The 14,387-nt window shown below is 39.7% G+C and overlaps 2 protein-coding genes and 1 pseudogene across 5 annotated transcripts in view; 2 read left to right on the top strand and 1 right to left on the bottom strand.

The window, feature by feature from the left end:
- stip1 (stress-induced phosphoprotein 1) overlaps positions 1-2,625 on the bottom strand; it is a 21,073-nt gene extending 18,448 nt beyond the window's left edge. Inside the window, exon 1 of the mRNA XM_062048169.1 lies at positions 2,471-2,625. Coding sequence (XP_061904153.1) covers positions 2,471-2,479 — 9 coding nt within the window. The 5' untranslated portion in view covers positions 2,480-2,625. The remainder of the gene's footprint in view (positions 1-2,470) is intronic.
- On the top strand, positions 2,561-9,870 carry LOC133650660 (spermatogenesis-associated protein 22). Of its 4 annotated transcripts, none has more exons than XM_062048172.1 (7): positions 2,561-3,279; positions 3,526-3,615; positions 3,900-4,077; positions 4,199-4,484; positions 4,575-4,698; positions 4,762-4,859; positions 9,381-9,864. In XM_062048172.1, the coding sequence occupies exons 1-7, from the start codon at positions 3,237-3,239 to the stop codon at positions 9,570-9,572; spliced, it is 1,011 nt and encodes a 336-aa protein (XP_061904156.1). In that variant the 5' UTR covers positions 2,561-3,236; the 3' UTR covers positions 9,573-9,864. The 4 variants fall into 4 exon arrangements, with proteins under 4 accessions (XP_061904156.1, XP_061904154.1, XP_061904155.1 ...); XM_062048170.1 differs by having other exon boundaries at positions 2,568-3,279; positions 3,526-3,660; positions 9,381-9,838; XM_062048171.1 differs by having other exon boundaries at positions 2,640-2,703; positions 3,526-3,660; positions 9,381-9,844.
- A 2,498-nt stretch (positions 9,871-12,368) lies between these two features.
- On the top strand, positions 12,369-14,346 carry LOC133650658 (uncharacterized; annotated as a pseudogene).
- Positions 14,347-14,387: the final 41 nt, after the last annotated feature.

Raw genomic sequence — 14,387 nt, forward strand, 5'->3', positions numbered from 1 at the left:
TTATAACCCATTTTGAAATGTTTTTATTGTAATGTCATTTCAATACCAAATATATTGTGATATATATATATATATCCTTACTGCAGGAGGCTGCAATATATACACCAAAATAGATTTTAGACCAGTGATTCTTAAACTGTGGTACATGAACCACTCGTGGTACTTGGGCTCCATCTTAAATGGTATGCCAAAAAGTGTGTAAATATGTACTGTATGTAGAGTATCATTGTTGTTAATATTTGTGCAACACTACAGTGACCAAATATATTAAATATACTTGCTAAACAAAACCTCTGCATTGTTTAAATGAATACTTACAACTACTACGCTACTGTATTTTAATGTTGGTCATTATGGACGTACTTGGAAAGCCAAGTGTTGCTGAGGTGATACTTTGTGAAAAAAGTTTGAGAACTGCAATTTTAGAGATAACGTACACTTTCTTCAATGCCCGGTAACCCTGATTTGTATAACACATTTGCACAGGTGCCAATGACAAGCTATGAATGCAACAGGCAGCTGCTCATGTCAGACTGGTGCAGTAGCTATTGGCAAAATTAATTATTTGGTTCATGCACAGGACAAGGTACATGCAACACTTGTATATATCGACACAAATTGGCTTGAACAGTGATTATAATATGGCTTGAGTCACAATTAGCACTGACACATTTTAGAATCCATAAATTAGTTATACTTAATATTGGGGCCGGGGATATGGCTGAAAACAGTATCACACTATACATTTTTTACATTGGTTGATATCGATATTTTTTATGACGAGAAAAATATATTAAACGTTAACATTTGTATTTCAAATGCAACCTTCCTCTGATTGTAATCCCCTCAGTTATCAAGGCAGAATGGAAATAAATGTCAACACAACCATGGAAAACAATCAGTGTAAACAACATTCTAAAATCACAATAAACACTTTTTTAAGTTAAAGTACCAATGATAGTCACACACACACACACACACACACACACACACACACACACACACACACACACACACACACACACACACACACACACACACACACACACACACACACACACACATACACACATACACACATACACACTAGGTGTGGTGAAATTATCCTCTGCATTTGACCCTAACAATAACCTCTTTCAATTAAGGTGCAAAAATAAGGATATATATTATAAATGCTTAGTAAAGTGTAACAATATAGTGCTAAGTGTGAAAATGTAAACAAAGTAACCTGAGAGCACTTTTTGCAGGTTTACTGTCAGGATGTTACATGGTCTGTGTAACATTTAGTCTGTTATTCTTATTTAAGTATGGAAATGCATCAGTGTTATGCAGTAATTATTATTTAAACATGATTGGACTAAATTATTATTTTATGGTAGTACATCTGATATTTATTTTATTTATACAGTCCTGCACTTAAGTTCCTACTTGTTGTTTCCTGATATGTAAAATAGTGCTAAATAACTACAATACAGCGTTTTTTGTTTTGCCGTGATTGCTATGGTTATTTTATTCGGGGAAACCTTCAGCGTTTATGCGCATGCTCAATAGCGTTGGGTAGCAAAGGTTTATGGGTAGCAATTATTTTTCCAGAACACCGGTTCTTATAGTTAAGGCGCTGTTAAAAATTAAAGAAATAGATTAAATAATGCAAAATAAAACGGCGATGCAAGGCAATGTTGTGTTGATCGGCATACATTTATGTCAGCGACAGAAGAAATCCAGTGGAGTCATGACAGCATCACCGTGTGCATCTCGAAAGATATTTCCCCTCACAGCGCAGGCTAACTAAAGTAACCTAAAGACTGTATCCTGCAACGTGTGGAATACATTTATTTCCACAATTCTACGTGGCAGTACATTTTAAATGAGGCTATAACCATGTCATTCATAGTCTTAATAACGGAAGCACTCATGTTAGCCGAGATATGCTAACTTAGTTTAGGAGAGTCTTGAGATCATGTTCGTAGTGGTAGATTTATTTAGATATGATCAATGCAAGGACCAGACGGTCAGAAAACTATTATTTTACGGTTCAATAATAATAACGACTACGATGATGAGTCATGATAAAATGGTACACTGGACAGTTATCTAACCTTGCAGTGGACAATCACACGCTGTGCTATAATAGCATACTATAAAGCAGCAACTAAAATGACAAAATTAGCAAATATCGAATGAATCATACGTTTTAAACAAGTATACTAACTCATCTTCAAACATATCAAAGCATAGTTAGCCTGGCAGGTCCAACGTGTTATTAGCGGCTTGATGCTAATCGTACATGCAGTGGACAATCAAGCTAACTGAGCGGACTGAATATAATATGCTCGTGGAATCAAATAGCTATGCTAGCCTCTGAATGGGTATTCATAAAAGACTCGAAGCTGAGGCAAATCAGAGCATAAACTACTCGATGTGTGTCAAGTTTTGAAACAGAAGAAGATAATATTTGTCGGCTACTCACTTTCTCCATGGTACAAGCATGAGGTTCCTTCCAGAAACTACTGCGGATTTAGCGCCGCCCCCTCAACGCTGCGTCGGTTGCCAGTTGTGAATGGCGAAAATCCGCAGTTGACGTTGGCATTAAATATCATGTTGGGTGGAAACTCCCAGAAAGTTCTCGAAACGCCCTAGCTTTGTTAGGCAAATTCAAGCGCGTAAACTTGAAGTTGACGGCAGGAGCTATGTTTTTAACCGGTAATGTTGGAAGTGGATGTCGGTGTGGCAGTATATTGACAGGATAATATAAACTGGAGTAAAATCATTGAATGAACAATACTGTTCGATGGTGACTTTGAAAAGGAACACTTATATATCACGTCGTGCATTGTACCACCATGGCATTTATACTGCTGCCCTCTTAACGTACACTTGTATCCCAATTCCCATTTTATGTGTTGACCGTGAAGGCACCATATATGACTCACTACAGCGCATATTTTTGGCGCTTTCGGTACCAGGGTGTTTAACCTTGATTTTTTGTTGATTTAATTCACTTTGCTCTTGCCTAGTATGTTAATAGAAAACAGCTTTATTTTCCACAGGTGGTGTTTGTGCGTTAACCTAGTCTTTGGACGTTAGCCTCGAGACAGAGCTGTTTAATGCTAATGATCAACTAGCATAGCTAACATAGTAGCCTGCAATAAACATTGGAACTAAAAGGCTTTTTTCAGTTCAGTAATTTCTTCAATTGACTCAATTAATTTATTTGCTGCTGGCATCTTACAACCATGATGAGAAGGCATGAGAATATGTCAAGCAGAACACCAGCAGGTTTGTGAATGGAGTTAATAGACTAATTATACAATTGTTTTATATTTAACGAAATTCTTGGCTTAATGCATGTAATACACTTAACGTCAATAAGTAAAACTTATTTGAATTTAATCAAATAGGTATGAAAAAAAAAAATGAAAAAAAAGGTATGCATTAAATCCTATAGTTTGTGCTCCAATATCATTGTTATAATTTGTCAAATAATCTTATACTGTCATGTGCTGTCTGTTCTGTTTCCATCAGGTGGTTTCTCTGTGCCACTATTCAATCAGAAGAAAAGAAACCGAATTCCTTTGACATCGACTCCCTCTGAGAATGAGTTTTTTTCTCATAGTGAGTCCTTGCCAAGTACTAGCTCAGCAACCCATTGTACACCAGGTGAAGTAGACTTTCAGGCTTGTTTAACCTATACTGCAATAGTGTCCTGATGCCATTTGAAAAAAGGAATGTACTATGGATAAAAACAGTACCCCTAAAATCAAGAGCCTCTTAAAAGTCAGCAAAGAGACTTATAGAGGGTATTAAACTGTATTTACAGCTGACTGCTCAGTCACATAATATAATTACTATCAAATAGGACAATCTGTGGCAGCTGCAGTTTTACTTTGTTTTTTCAGGTTCCTATGGATCTTACCAGGCCTCAAATTCCTCTTCTGAGGCTCATCCAAGTCGCAAGTGGAACAAACAGGACATGCCACAATCTACTCAGCCCCAACAACATGGCAGTTACAGACCTGTCCCAAGAATGAGATCGTACACACCCATAGCACATCCATACAAGTTTGGAGGTAATAGGTGAGTTGTAGTTACCGCTTGGACCTGACCGACCAACATTTAACAGCAACAAACAACAGAAAAATGTCACGATAACAACCCTCGTTGGCTGAAATAATAACACAAATAGGTGATCTTCCAGCAATCCCACGTCCAGACAGATCCAATATCAAACCTCCACCATCAATGACACTGCACCAAGCAAGCAGAGACTTCATTCTGGGTTCTCTCAGATGAGCCAGCAGTCATCTCAAAGGACAGCCAATCCCACACAGTCCAGACCTCTGCCTGTTGCTGTTCAACCACCTCGCGGGTTAGCTGCTCAGACGACACAGCCACAAAACAAATGGAATTTTACAAACAGTTTTGGACCACATACCTTTGTGGGGAAAATAAACTCAAACAAACCCCAGACTCAAACTCAAAAGGTAATTACATGTACAAAATAGACTTTGTCAGTGTCAATGAGTAGATTTTCATGTATATAATCAATGTATATTCTGTTTTCTTTTTTTCAGTATGAAAATAGTCCCAATAAAGCACCTTTTGACAACTCACTCAGGATTTTGACAGCTGTTATTGATGGCATGAGACACTGGAGTCAATTCAAAGACAGAGTGACATACTTTTTTGAGATATTTGGTGAGTGAATCACTGCTGTCAACTTTATAAGCACAATAACATTACTGTATGTGCTTTTCTCAGCAACTCTCGACTCTGCTGTCACCTTCGGTCGCTATGGATCCAAGAACTTCCTGTTGAGAGACCGCAAGGAGGTTGTGCAATGTATCTTCTATGAAAATGTGAGCTGGGCAAATACATCAAAAAGCACTCAGTCATTTAGAAGTGACTGTGTCTTTTTTGTGTTATTAGGAGACTAATATTTATATCCCAAAGGGATGCAAAGTTTTATAGTAATTTCTCTGCCTCAGAATTGTTTATATGCATAATAGGGATGAGCTTTTAGCTCTAACTAAATTTTAAAGTAATTAAAATTTTTTCGGGCATACAAGTCGGCCACACGGTGACCAAGTAGTTAACATGTTGGTCTCAGTAAATCGTACGTTCAAATCTTTCCTTCGGCATTTGTGTGAAGTTTGCGCGTACTTGGGTCCTGTCTAGGTACTTTGACTTCCTCCCACATTGCAAAAACATGCATTTAAGTTGAATTGAAAACCCTTAAAGGGGCTGTTTGCAACCTCTCCACGGATGTGTAGAGGGTGCTAACTTTCTAATCTGTTTTAAGATATAATTCTTACGTCTTTTCGGACGTAATGGCGTAAACTACACTTACGTAACACACACGCATTAGCTTTGTGTCTTATACCGTCTGTTGAAAATCTGAATCGTCCCCTATTCAGAAAGTACACGTTCTGTATTGAGCTGCTATGGGACACACTTTTTCCCGTATTTTTATTAACATGCAAATACAAAATATCCGTAAACTACCAATAGATTTCATCGAATGACCAAAGCTTCACGACAGATAGGTTAACCCAATCGACGCAAGCGTGTCTGACCGCTCACCTGTCAAACTTACTCCAGTTTCACTTTTCTGCCATCTGGACTTTTTTTTTGCTTTTGCTTGTCAGTCACTCTGCCTCAGTTCGACAGCAGGTAGCTAGAGTTATCTGCCAAGTTTCTGGCAATCTTTCTGTAAAAAAGGAGAAATTGGGAAATGTTCAGAGATTATCTGACGTGGAAGCTACATGTGCCTATCACGTCTGCAAGACACTTACTAACTTAGCGACTTTACTGTACTCTACTACTTAGCTAATCTGCTCTCTTATTGTCTTGTCCTCAAAATACTAGTTGTCTATCTAAGTTGTTAAACATGAACATAGTATGTCCAGCTGATGATGGTACCACTAGAAGGGTCTCCACAGGTACAGTCGTGGTCAAAAGTTTACATACACTTGTAAAGAACATAATGTCATGGCTGTCTTGAGTTTCCAATCATTTCTACAACTTTTATTTTTTTGTGATAGAGTGATTGGAGCGCATACTTGTTGGTCACAAAGAACATTCATGAAGTTTGGTTCTTTTATTAATTTATTATGGGTCTACTGAAAATGTGACCAAATCTGCTGGGTCAAAAGTATACATACAGCAATGTTAATATTTGGTTACATGTCCCTTGGCAAGTTTCACTGCAATAAGGCGCTTTTGGTAGCCATTCACAAGCTTCTGGCAAGCTTCTAGTTGAATTTGTGACCACTCCTCTTGACAAAATTGGTGCAGTTCAGCTAAATGTGTTGGTTTTCTGACATGGACTTGTTTCTTCAGAATAGTCCACACGTTTAAGTCAGGACCTTGGGAAGGCCATTCTAAAACCTTAATTCTAGCCTGATTTAGCCATTCCTTTACCACTTTTGGCGTGTGTTTGGGGTCATTGTCCTGTTGGAACACCCAACTGCACCCAAGACCCAACCTCCAGGCTGATGATTTTAGGTTGTCCTGAAGAATTTGGAGGTAATTCTCCTTTTTCGTTGTCCCATTTAGTCTCTGTAAAGCACCAGTTCCATTGGCAGCAAAACAGACCCAGAGCATAATACTACCACCACCATGCTTGACGGTAGGAATGGTGCTCCTGGGATTAAAGGCCTAACATTTTCTCCTCCAAACATATTGCTGGGTATTGTGGCCGAACAGCTACATTTTTGTTTCATCTGACATCACATGGACAAAGATAAGACCTTCTGGAGGAAAGTTCTGTGGTCAGATGAAACAAAAATTTTGCTGTTTGGCCACAATACCCAGCAATATGTTTCGAGGAGAAAAGGTGAGGCCTTTAATCCCAGGAACACCATTCCTACCATCAAGCATGGTGGTGGTAGTATTAATGCTCTGGGCCCGTTTTGCTGCCAATGGAACTGGTGCTTTACAGACAGTAAATGGGACAATGACATTTTTCAGGACAACCTAAAATCATCAGCCCGGAGGTTGGGTCTTGGGTGCAGTTGGGTGTTCCAACAGGACAATGACCCCAAACACACATCAAAAGCGGTAAAGGAATGGCTAAATCAGGCTAGAATGAAGGTTTTAGAATGACCTTCCCAAAGTCCTGACTTAAACCCCATTGAGAACATGTGAACAATGCTGAAGAAACAAGTCCTTGTCAGAAAACCAACACATTTAGCTGAACTGCACCAATTATGTCAAGAGAAGTGGTCAAAAATTCAACCAGAAGCTTGCCAGAAGCTCGTGGATGGCTACCAAAAGCGCCTTATTCCAGTGAAACTTGCCAAGGAACGTGTAACCAAATATTAACATTGCTGTATGTATACTTTTGACCCATCAGTTTTGGTCACATTTTCAGTAGACCCACAATAAATTCATAAAAGAACCAAACTTCATGAATGTTTTTTGGGACCAACATGTGCTCCAATCACTCTATCACAAAAAAATAAGAGTTGTAGAAATTATTGGAAACTCAAGACAGCCATGACATTATGTTCTTTACAAGTGTATGTAAACTTTTGACCACGACTGTAACTGGTATGTGATACAGTAAATCCCTAAAGGGTCAACTACTATTTTCTTAAACTTTTAGTATTTTTGTGAGTGTTCAATTCAGACATTATGCTTCAAATTATTGATAAATTATCCTAAAATAGCATAAAACAATGACCACACCACTTAAGTGAACATGTGTTTAAAAAAATAAATTAAATGTTGCCAGTCATGTGCAGTAAGTAAAATACAAATGTCACACCTCTCCTTTGTTTTTGTCAAAGTAGCTTGACCAATCAGAGTAATGAAAGTTGGAGACTTTCTCTATCATGAAGTTAAACTGAATTTATACTTTTTTAAGTTATTGTAGGACATATGTTTGTAAAGAACATTTGTTTTTATTTTTATTCTGTTAGGTTAAGCAGGAAATACTTTATATATTTAAAAAAAATATTATTTAAGAAAATATTTGTATTTTATAATGTTAAACTGTTAATTTTGTTATTTTGAACACACAAATGTTTTTAACAGTTTGCCATATATCTTTATTGTGCATCTATTTAAATTCTGGTTGAAGTCAAATAATATAAAAATAGACGCAACTGGACTCTACTGAAACTTCTTCAGACGAGAATATTCCAGTTGCCTCAATTCAACCTTTTGTGGATATTAAAAACGTTTTTCAAACAAATAAAAAAGGCCAAAGTGATCACGTTGACTAGCCCTGCAAGGTGTCCCTTATTTTTTTTCAGGGATTCGGCAACCTTAGTGTTTAGCCAATGCTAGCGGATTTGAAAATCGAGCTACTGAAGTTTGTTGCGTATCGTAACAACAATGTGACAGCAAATTGTTAGTTGCTTTTCTTGGGCTGTTTTTGTGTATGTGCATGTGCTTCCTGGGTGTACGTGTGGATGAGAAAGCCTGAACGCCAGACAAATTCCTTAGGCTGACTTTCAATATAATTAGTAATTTTGAGAAATATAGACATTTAAATATATATATGTTTTGTGAAACCACAAAGGGTATCTTTAGATAGCTGGCGGTGTTCTTGGTTTATTTTTTGAGCAAGTTGCAAACAGCCCCTTTAAATTGTCCATAGGTTTGTCTATATATAGACTAAATGGATGGCCACACTAATTGTTAAACATAAATTCACCTTAAATATGTGTAGCTTATGAATGAGCTCTTCAGAACATATTCAAAGTTTGTTTTTCCTGTATACATAATTTCTTATTAAGAGTAAATATTTTAAAAATAGCTTTAAACATTAAACATGTGTGATTCGTAAGTCACTTGACAGACACAAATAAAAATCAGATTAATCTGCCTGGAGTTGTGCTAGTTTTAGTCAGTCTTCAGACCATAAACTAGTTCAGACTGAATAGAAAGCGCCTCTACTGGTTGTAGCCAAGTAGTGCATTTTTCCCTCAAACAATAATCCATCCATTTTCTACCGCTTGTCCCTTTCGGGGTCGCAGGGGTTGCTAGAGCCTATCTCAGCTGCATTCGGGCAGAAGGCGGGGTACACCCTGGAAAAGTCGCCACCTCATCTATCCATCCATTTTCTACTGCTTGCCCCTTTCGATAAATTCTACTTGATTCCAACTACAGTATTTCTAGTGTGCGGGTCATCGTTTTTTTTCTTCTTTCAGTAGTAGAGCTCAACTGACAAATAAACTATATAGATATGTACATTTCTGACAGTTGTGACCAAAACAAAAACATTCCAAACTTCCTTCATTTTTATCTTTCATCTACTTTGGTATGGAATGCATACCATAATCCTAAATATATATGGTGGATTACATTGTGGTCATTTCTGTATGCTTTCACTAATATGTAACAATTATTTTTGCTCATTGGTGCAAAAGGAGCAAGAACTACCTCGTCTGATCCGTGGTCAAGTTCATCGCTGTGTGGGTAACTACGATCGCAGCAGAGATGTCCTGGTGTGTGTGTCGGTCAGATCTGCCCTGCCCTCAGAGGTCAGGAACGCTCAGGAGGCCATCAAAGCCTGCGATGCTCACATGCGGAAACTGGTCAGATTAATTAGCGAAGTCTGACTACTTAAAATGTTTCTCATGTGAAAAATAACATAAGGATGTAATGAATAACAGTGTTGTCATAAGGTACTAATTTCTATACAGTAATATATTCAATATTCAAAAGGTTTTTTTTGTGTTTATAAATAGTTTTAAATACTTAGTGTTTTGGAAAAACAAAAACACAGTGGAATTTGCTTGTTGTGATATTCTTATATCAGTTTGTGCAATTAAATTAAACTATTCATGTGACCACAATCCTCGTAGAAAAAAAAAGTCTCTCTTTTTAGATTAGTTTCATTTCATAAAAACACTGACCATCAAACAATGTTTACAGTTTATTTGTGATAAAGCAACCACAATGAAGTCATCTTTCAAAATACAGCTTTCAAACACAGGCAGGTAGGACTGACATGACATCTAGTACAGTAATTTTATTTACAGCCAAACATCACAATGAGGAAAAAAACTAACAATAAGTCTAATCTATCAAAACACCAGTGCTGTGACTTCAAATACAGTGATTTCGACAAGAAAGGGATAACAACAGTCACACAGTATGAGGTACAAGTCTTTCTTTCCCAAACCTTTTTCAAATATGGCAACCCTATACTGAAATCATTTCTTGGTGTGGCATTGTAGGCAGACTCCCCAGGATTTTTTTGTTTTTTGATTGCTGTGCCCTAGTGCCTGATTTTGCGGCAACTTTTGCACAAAGTTGTGCCAAAAGTTGCAATGTTTTCTGGTTGATAATGACATTGCATCAGTTTGTGATTTTACAAGTTCATAATCAGTGTTTTAAAGTGTTATTTGTAGCTGTGAGACACTATTTAAGTTATGTATATTTATTTGGGATTGTGTTGTCCTAAAGTCAATTGTTAATATTCTTTACATAATTACTTGATAATAATTTTGTATTATTGACTGCAAGACTTTAATTTGGAGCTAAAGTTGTTTATATTTATTGTATATGCTATAATCGGTAAACAGCAGTTAGATGATGTCACTTCCGCTAAATTACTTCCTGTTGGTCGACTTCGTTCGAAAGCAAGTCATACATGTTGCGGTCTTCTGTGGTTCTTTCTGTTGCCATCTTACACAAAGCGGCGAAGAAGCAATGCCTTTTTCACCATCTTGTCTATGAAGAATTGTCAAAAGTAAATGGTCAAGCTTACAACGACGTTCTCTTCATTGACTCCGGTTTGGCTTGGTGTTGAGTGGCGTTTCTACACGTCTCACGAGAACACTAAAGTCAAAAAGGCACGTTCCGGCTGCCCTACGGTATCAACATGGCGACTAGTCACAGCGGAAGCAGCAAAACGTCAGTATCCACAGTAAGCGCAGCTCTTGTTAGAGCTAAAGCAGAAGCCGCCAAAGTGCGAGCGTCGTACGCAAGCCGAGAAGCTAAGCTAAAAATGGAAAAGGCCTCCAGAGACGCTCATAATCATTTAGAAACAACGAGAATAAGCACAGAATTAGAAGTGCTTACACTACAACGAGAAGCAGATGCAGCTGAGGCGGAAGCTCAAGTATGGGAGGAGGCTACGGCAGCACAATCCACAGGTGATGACAGGAAAACTGAATCTGAAAAGGCAAAAATTGAACGCACCAGTGAATACGTTCAATCACAGATCGACCTTCAACAGCAGTTGGCATCTCCAGCTGCCTTGTGTCCAGCAATAAATAAGCAACCGTGTCCGTTAACACAAGCTACCATCAACACCTGGCATCTGGATGAAAATACTCCATATATGCAACCCAGTCCTAATAAAACAAACTTTAAGAGCGATAAAGAATACCACTTATCCACACCAAACTTAAATAAGCCAGTTAAAGCTACAACAAACTTTGAAGAAAAAAGACAACCTGGCTCAAACATACATGCTCCGCCCTATGTTCCCCGACAGATTCCACAAGCCAGCATGTCGATTTCAGTTGAACCGTTGGCCCACTATTTGGCAACACGAGATCTCATCACCTCAGGACTGTACTACTTCGCCGATAAACCAGAAGATTATCGCGCGTGGGAGTCGTCATTAACTACAGCGGTCAGCGGTGCTCACCTCACAACAACCCAAGAACTAGACCTCATGACAAAGTGGCTTGGTAAGGAGTCTGGAGAACATGTGAGACGCATCCGCTCAATGTATGTAAACCATCCAGAACTGGCTCTACACAAAGCATGGGAGAGACTGCGTGACTGTTATGCTGCTCCTGAAATCATTGAAAAATCACTATTTGATCGGCTGGACAATTTCCCCAAAATTTCTAATAAAGACAACGCTAAGCTACGTGAACTGGGAGATTTGCTCATGGAAATTCAAGGTTTCAAGGAGGACGGCTATGTCACCGGCTTGTCCTATCTGGATACGTCACGAGGAATTAGGCCTATTGTGGACAAGCTTCCTTATAGCCTTCAGGAAAAATGGACGTCTTCTGGGTTTTTGTACAAAGAACATAATAACGGTTGCTTCCCTCCCTTCCACTACTTCTGTGTTTTTGTGTGCTCCGAGGCAAAGAAACGAAACGACCCCAGTTTCACCCACCAATACAATACAACTGCTAACCCTGACAAACACATTGTAAAAAGTTTTAACCCCAACAGACCCATCTCAGTGCACAAAACAGACATTTTAACAACCAAAAATGACCCCAATGAATGTTGTCCTCTGCACAACAAACCACACCCCCTTAAGAGATGCAGGACATTCCGAAACAAATACCTGGATGATAGAAAGGCCTTTTTGAAGGAAAAAGGGATATGTTTTAAATGTTGTTCCTCAGTTTCACATCCCGCCAAACACTGCGAGTCTTCTGTGAGGTGTTATGAATGTGGAAGCACTCATCACGAGGCAGCAATGCATCCTGGTCCATCCCCTCAAATGGCCAAGGCTCCTCCACCTCTGAAAGAGAATGGCGGGGAGGAAGAAGAACAGTATAACATGCCTGATGTTAGCACAAGCTGTACAGATATTTGCGGTCAAGGTCAGTGGGGGCGCTCATGCTCAAAAATATGCCTTACTAAAATGTACCATAAAGACTTCAAGGACAAGGCCATCAAAGCCTACGTAATTCTGGATGACCAAAGTAATCGATCATTGGCAAGACCAGAATTGTTTAATATGTGCAATGTGGACAGCAAACCAATCCCCTATCATCTCAGAACTTGTTCTGGCCTTGTAGAAGCACACGGCAGGGAGGCTGAGGGTTTCCAGATTGAGTCCCTAGATGGTAAAGTTCTCATCTCACTTCCAACACTCCTCGAGTGTCAAGAGATTCCAAATAATCGGAATGAGATCCCAACACCAACTGCAGTTTTGCATCAACCCCATCTCCATCACATTGCCAAACACATCCCTGAATTGGACCCAGATGCCCAAATACTCCTGCTCCTTGGAAGAGATGTAATCAGGGCACACAAGGTCAGACAGCAAGTAAATGGACCACACAACGCTCCTTTTGCACAACGTCTGGATTTAGGCTGGGTGGTGATGGGAGAAGTGTGTTTAGGCAATACACACAAACCAACAATTAATTCAATGAAAACGAACGTATGGGAAAATGGACGTCATTCCATCTTTCAACCCTGCATCAGCGTCATGTGTGTTAAGAAGCAACAAACCTTCAACCAGTCCTGCAAATCACAAGAAAGGATGCTGGGATCAACAGTTTTCAACCAAACTAAACATGACAACAAACCCGCTCCATCAATGGATGACCTCCTCTTTCTAAAGATCATGGACATTCACACCTACAGAGATGGATCCAACAATTGTGTCGCTCCACCTCCTCCAACTTTGGCTCAGAGGATGGGCTTGGTGGCCCCGCCTGCGGGCAGTCCGAGTGAGGACCAGTGGACGCGGGTGAAGACCAGGTCACTCCAGCAGCGGGAGTCCGAGCAGCCTTGTTCAATATGCAGAGGCTTTCTGCCTTCAGCCTCAGGTGCTGCGGTCCTGCTCCCACGTCTTCCACAAAGCATGTCTGCAGGCCTTCGAGAGGTTCTCTGGGAGAAAGTGCTGCCCGATGTGCAGGAGGGAGCAGTACGAAACGCGTGTGATCCACGATGCTGCGCGCCTCTTTCGCAACCAGTGTGCCACCAGAATCCAGGCTTTCTGGCGAGGCTACATTGCACGGAAGTGGTACAGGAATATTCGGAGAAACGTCTGCCCAAAAGACAAGCGCCTGCGCCGTAAATTCTATGAAGCAAAGGATTGTAAAGTAAGCAGCAAGTTGGTGATCACTTCAGTGGCCCTTCAGGATCACATCAGAAGGAACCTTCTAGAGCCAGAGTTCTTGCTTTCTGACCCCCTGCTGAAGTACAGAAGCAAAACACCTTTAAGGCAGAGAGGGAAGCAAAAGGATGTGCAGAGACCAGAACTTCCAGAGGAGCGAGAATATGTACTTGGTCCTCCTCCACCTCCACCTGGAGAATTCACAGAGAAGGACCTTTACACCAAACAATGGAAGCAAGTGCAAGCATTTGCAAACCAGTTTTGGAGCCGATGGAGAAGGAAGTACCTTCCTTCTTTGCAACAGAGACAGAAATGGAATATGTCACAGCGAAATCTTCAAGAAGGAGATCTAGTTCTCCTCAAGGACAAGCAAGCTGCTCGTAACTACTGGCCTATGGCCATGGTCACCGCCACGTTCCCCAGAATCGACAATTTGGTCAGGAAGGTCGAAGTGAAGACTACAGACCAAGGAACCCCAAAAATATTTCTGAGACCAGTAACAGAAGTTGCTCCTGCCCAAAGATTAGAGTTGTTTGGTGATCTTAGTGGCCTCACATAGGCCAGGCGGGGAGTGTGTTGTCCTAAAGTCAATTGTTAATATTCT

The sequence above is a fragment of the Entelurus aequoreus genome, linkage group LG05 (genome assembly GCF_033978785.1).
Source record: "Entelurus aequoreus isolate RoL-2023_Sb linkage group LG05, RoL_Eaeq_v1.1, whole genome shotgun sequence".
Classification (NCBI taxonomy): domain Eukaryota; kingdom Metazoa; phylum Chordata; class Actinopteri; order Syngnathiformes; family Syngnathidae; genus Entelurus; species Entelurus aequoreus.

What these genes read in the sequence shown, in the direction of transcription:
- LOC133650660 (XM_062048170.1), top strand. Translation starts at nt 3,237, where the DNA reads ATGATGAGAAGGCATGAGAATATGTCAAGCAGAACACCAGCAG. An exon ending in TACAAGTTTGGAGGTAATAG is followed by an intron (nt 4,078 to 4,198) that starts GTGAGTTGTAGT and finishes GTGATCTTCCAG; the next exon opens with CAATCCCACGTCCAGACAGA. An exon ending in ATACTTTTTTGAGATATTTG is followed by an intron (nt 4,699 to 4,761) that starts GTGAGTGAATCA and finishes TGCTTTTCTCAG; the next exon opens with CAACTCTCGACTCTGCTGTC.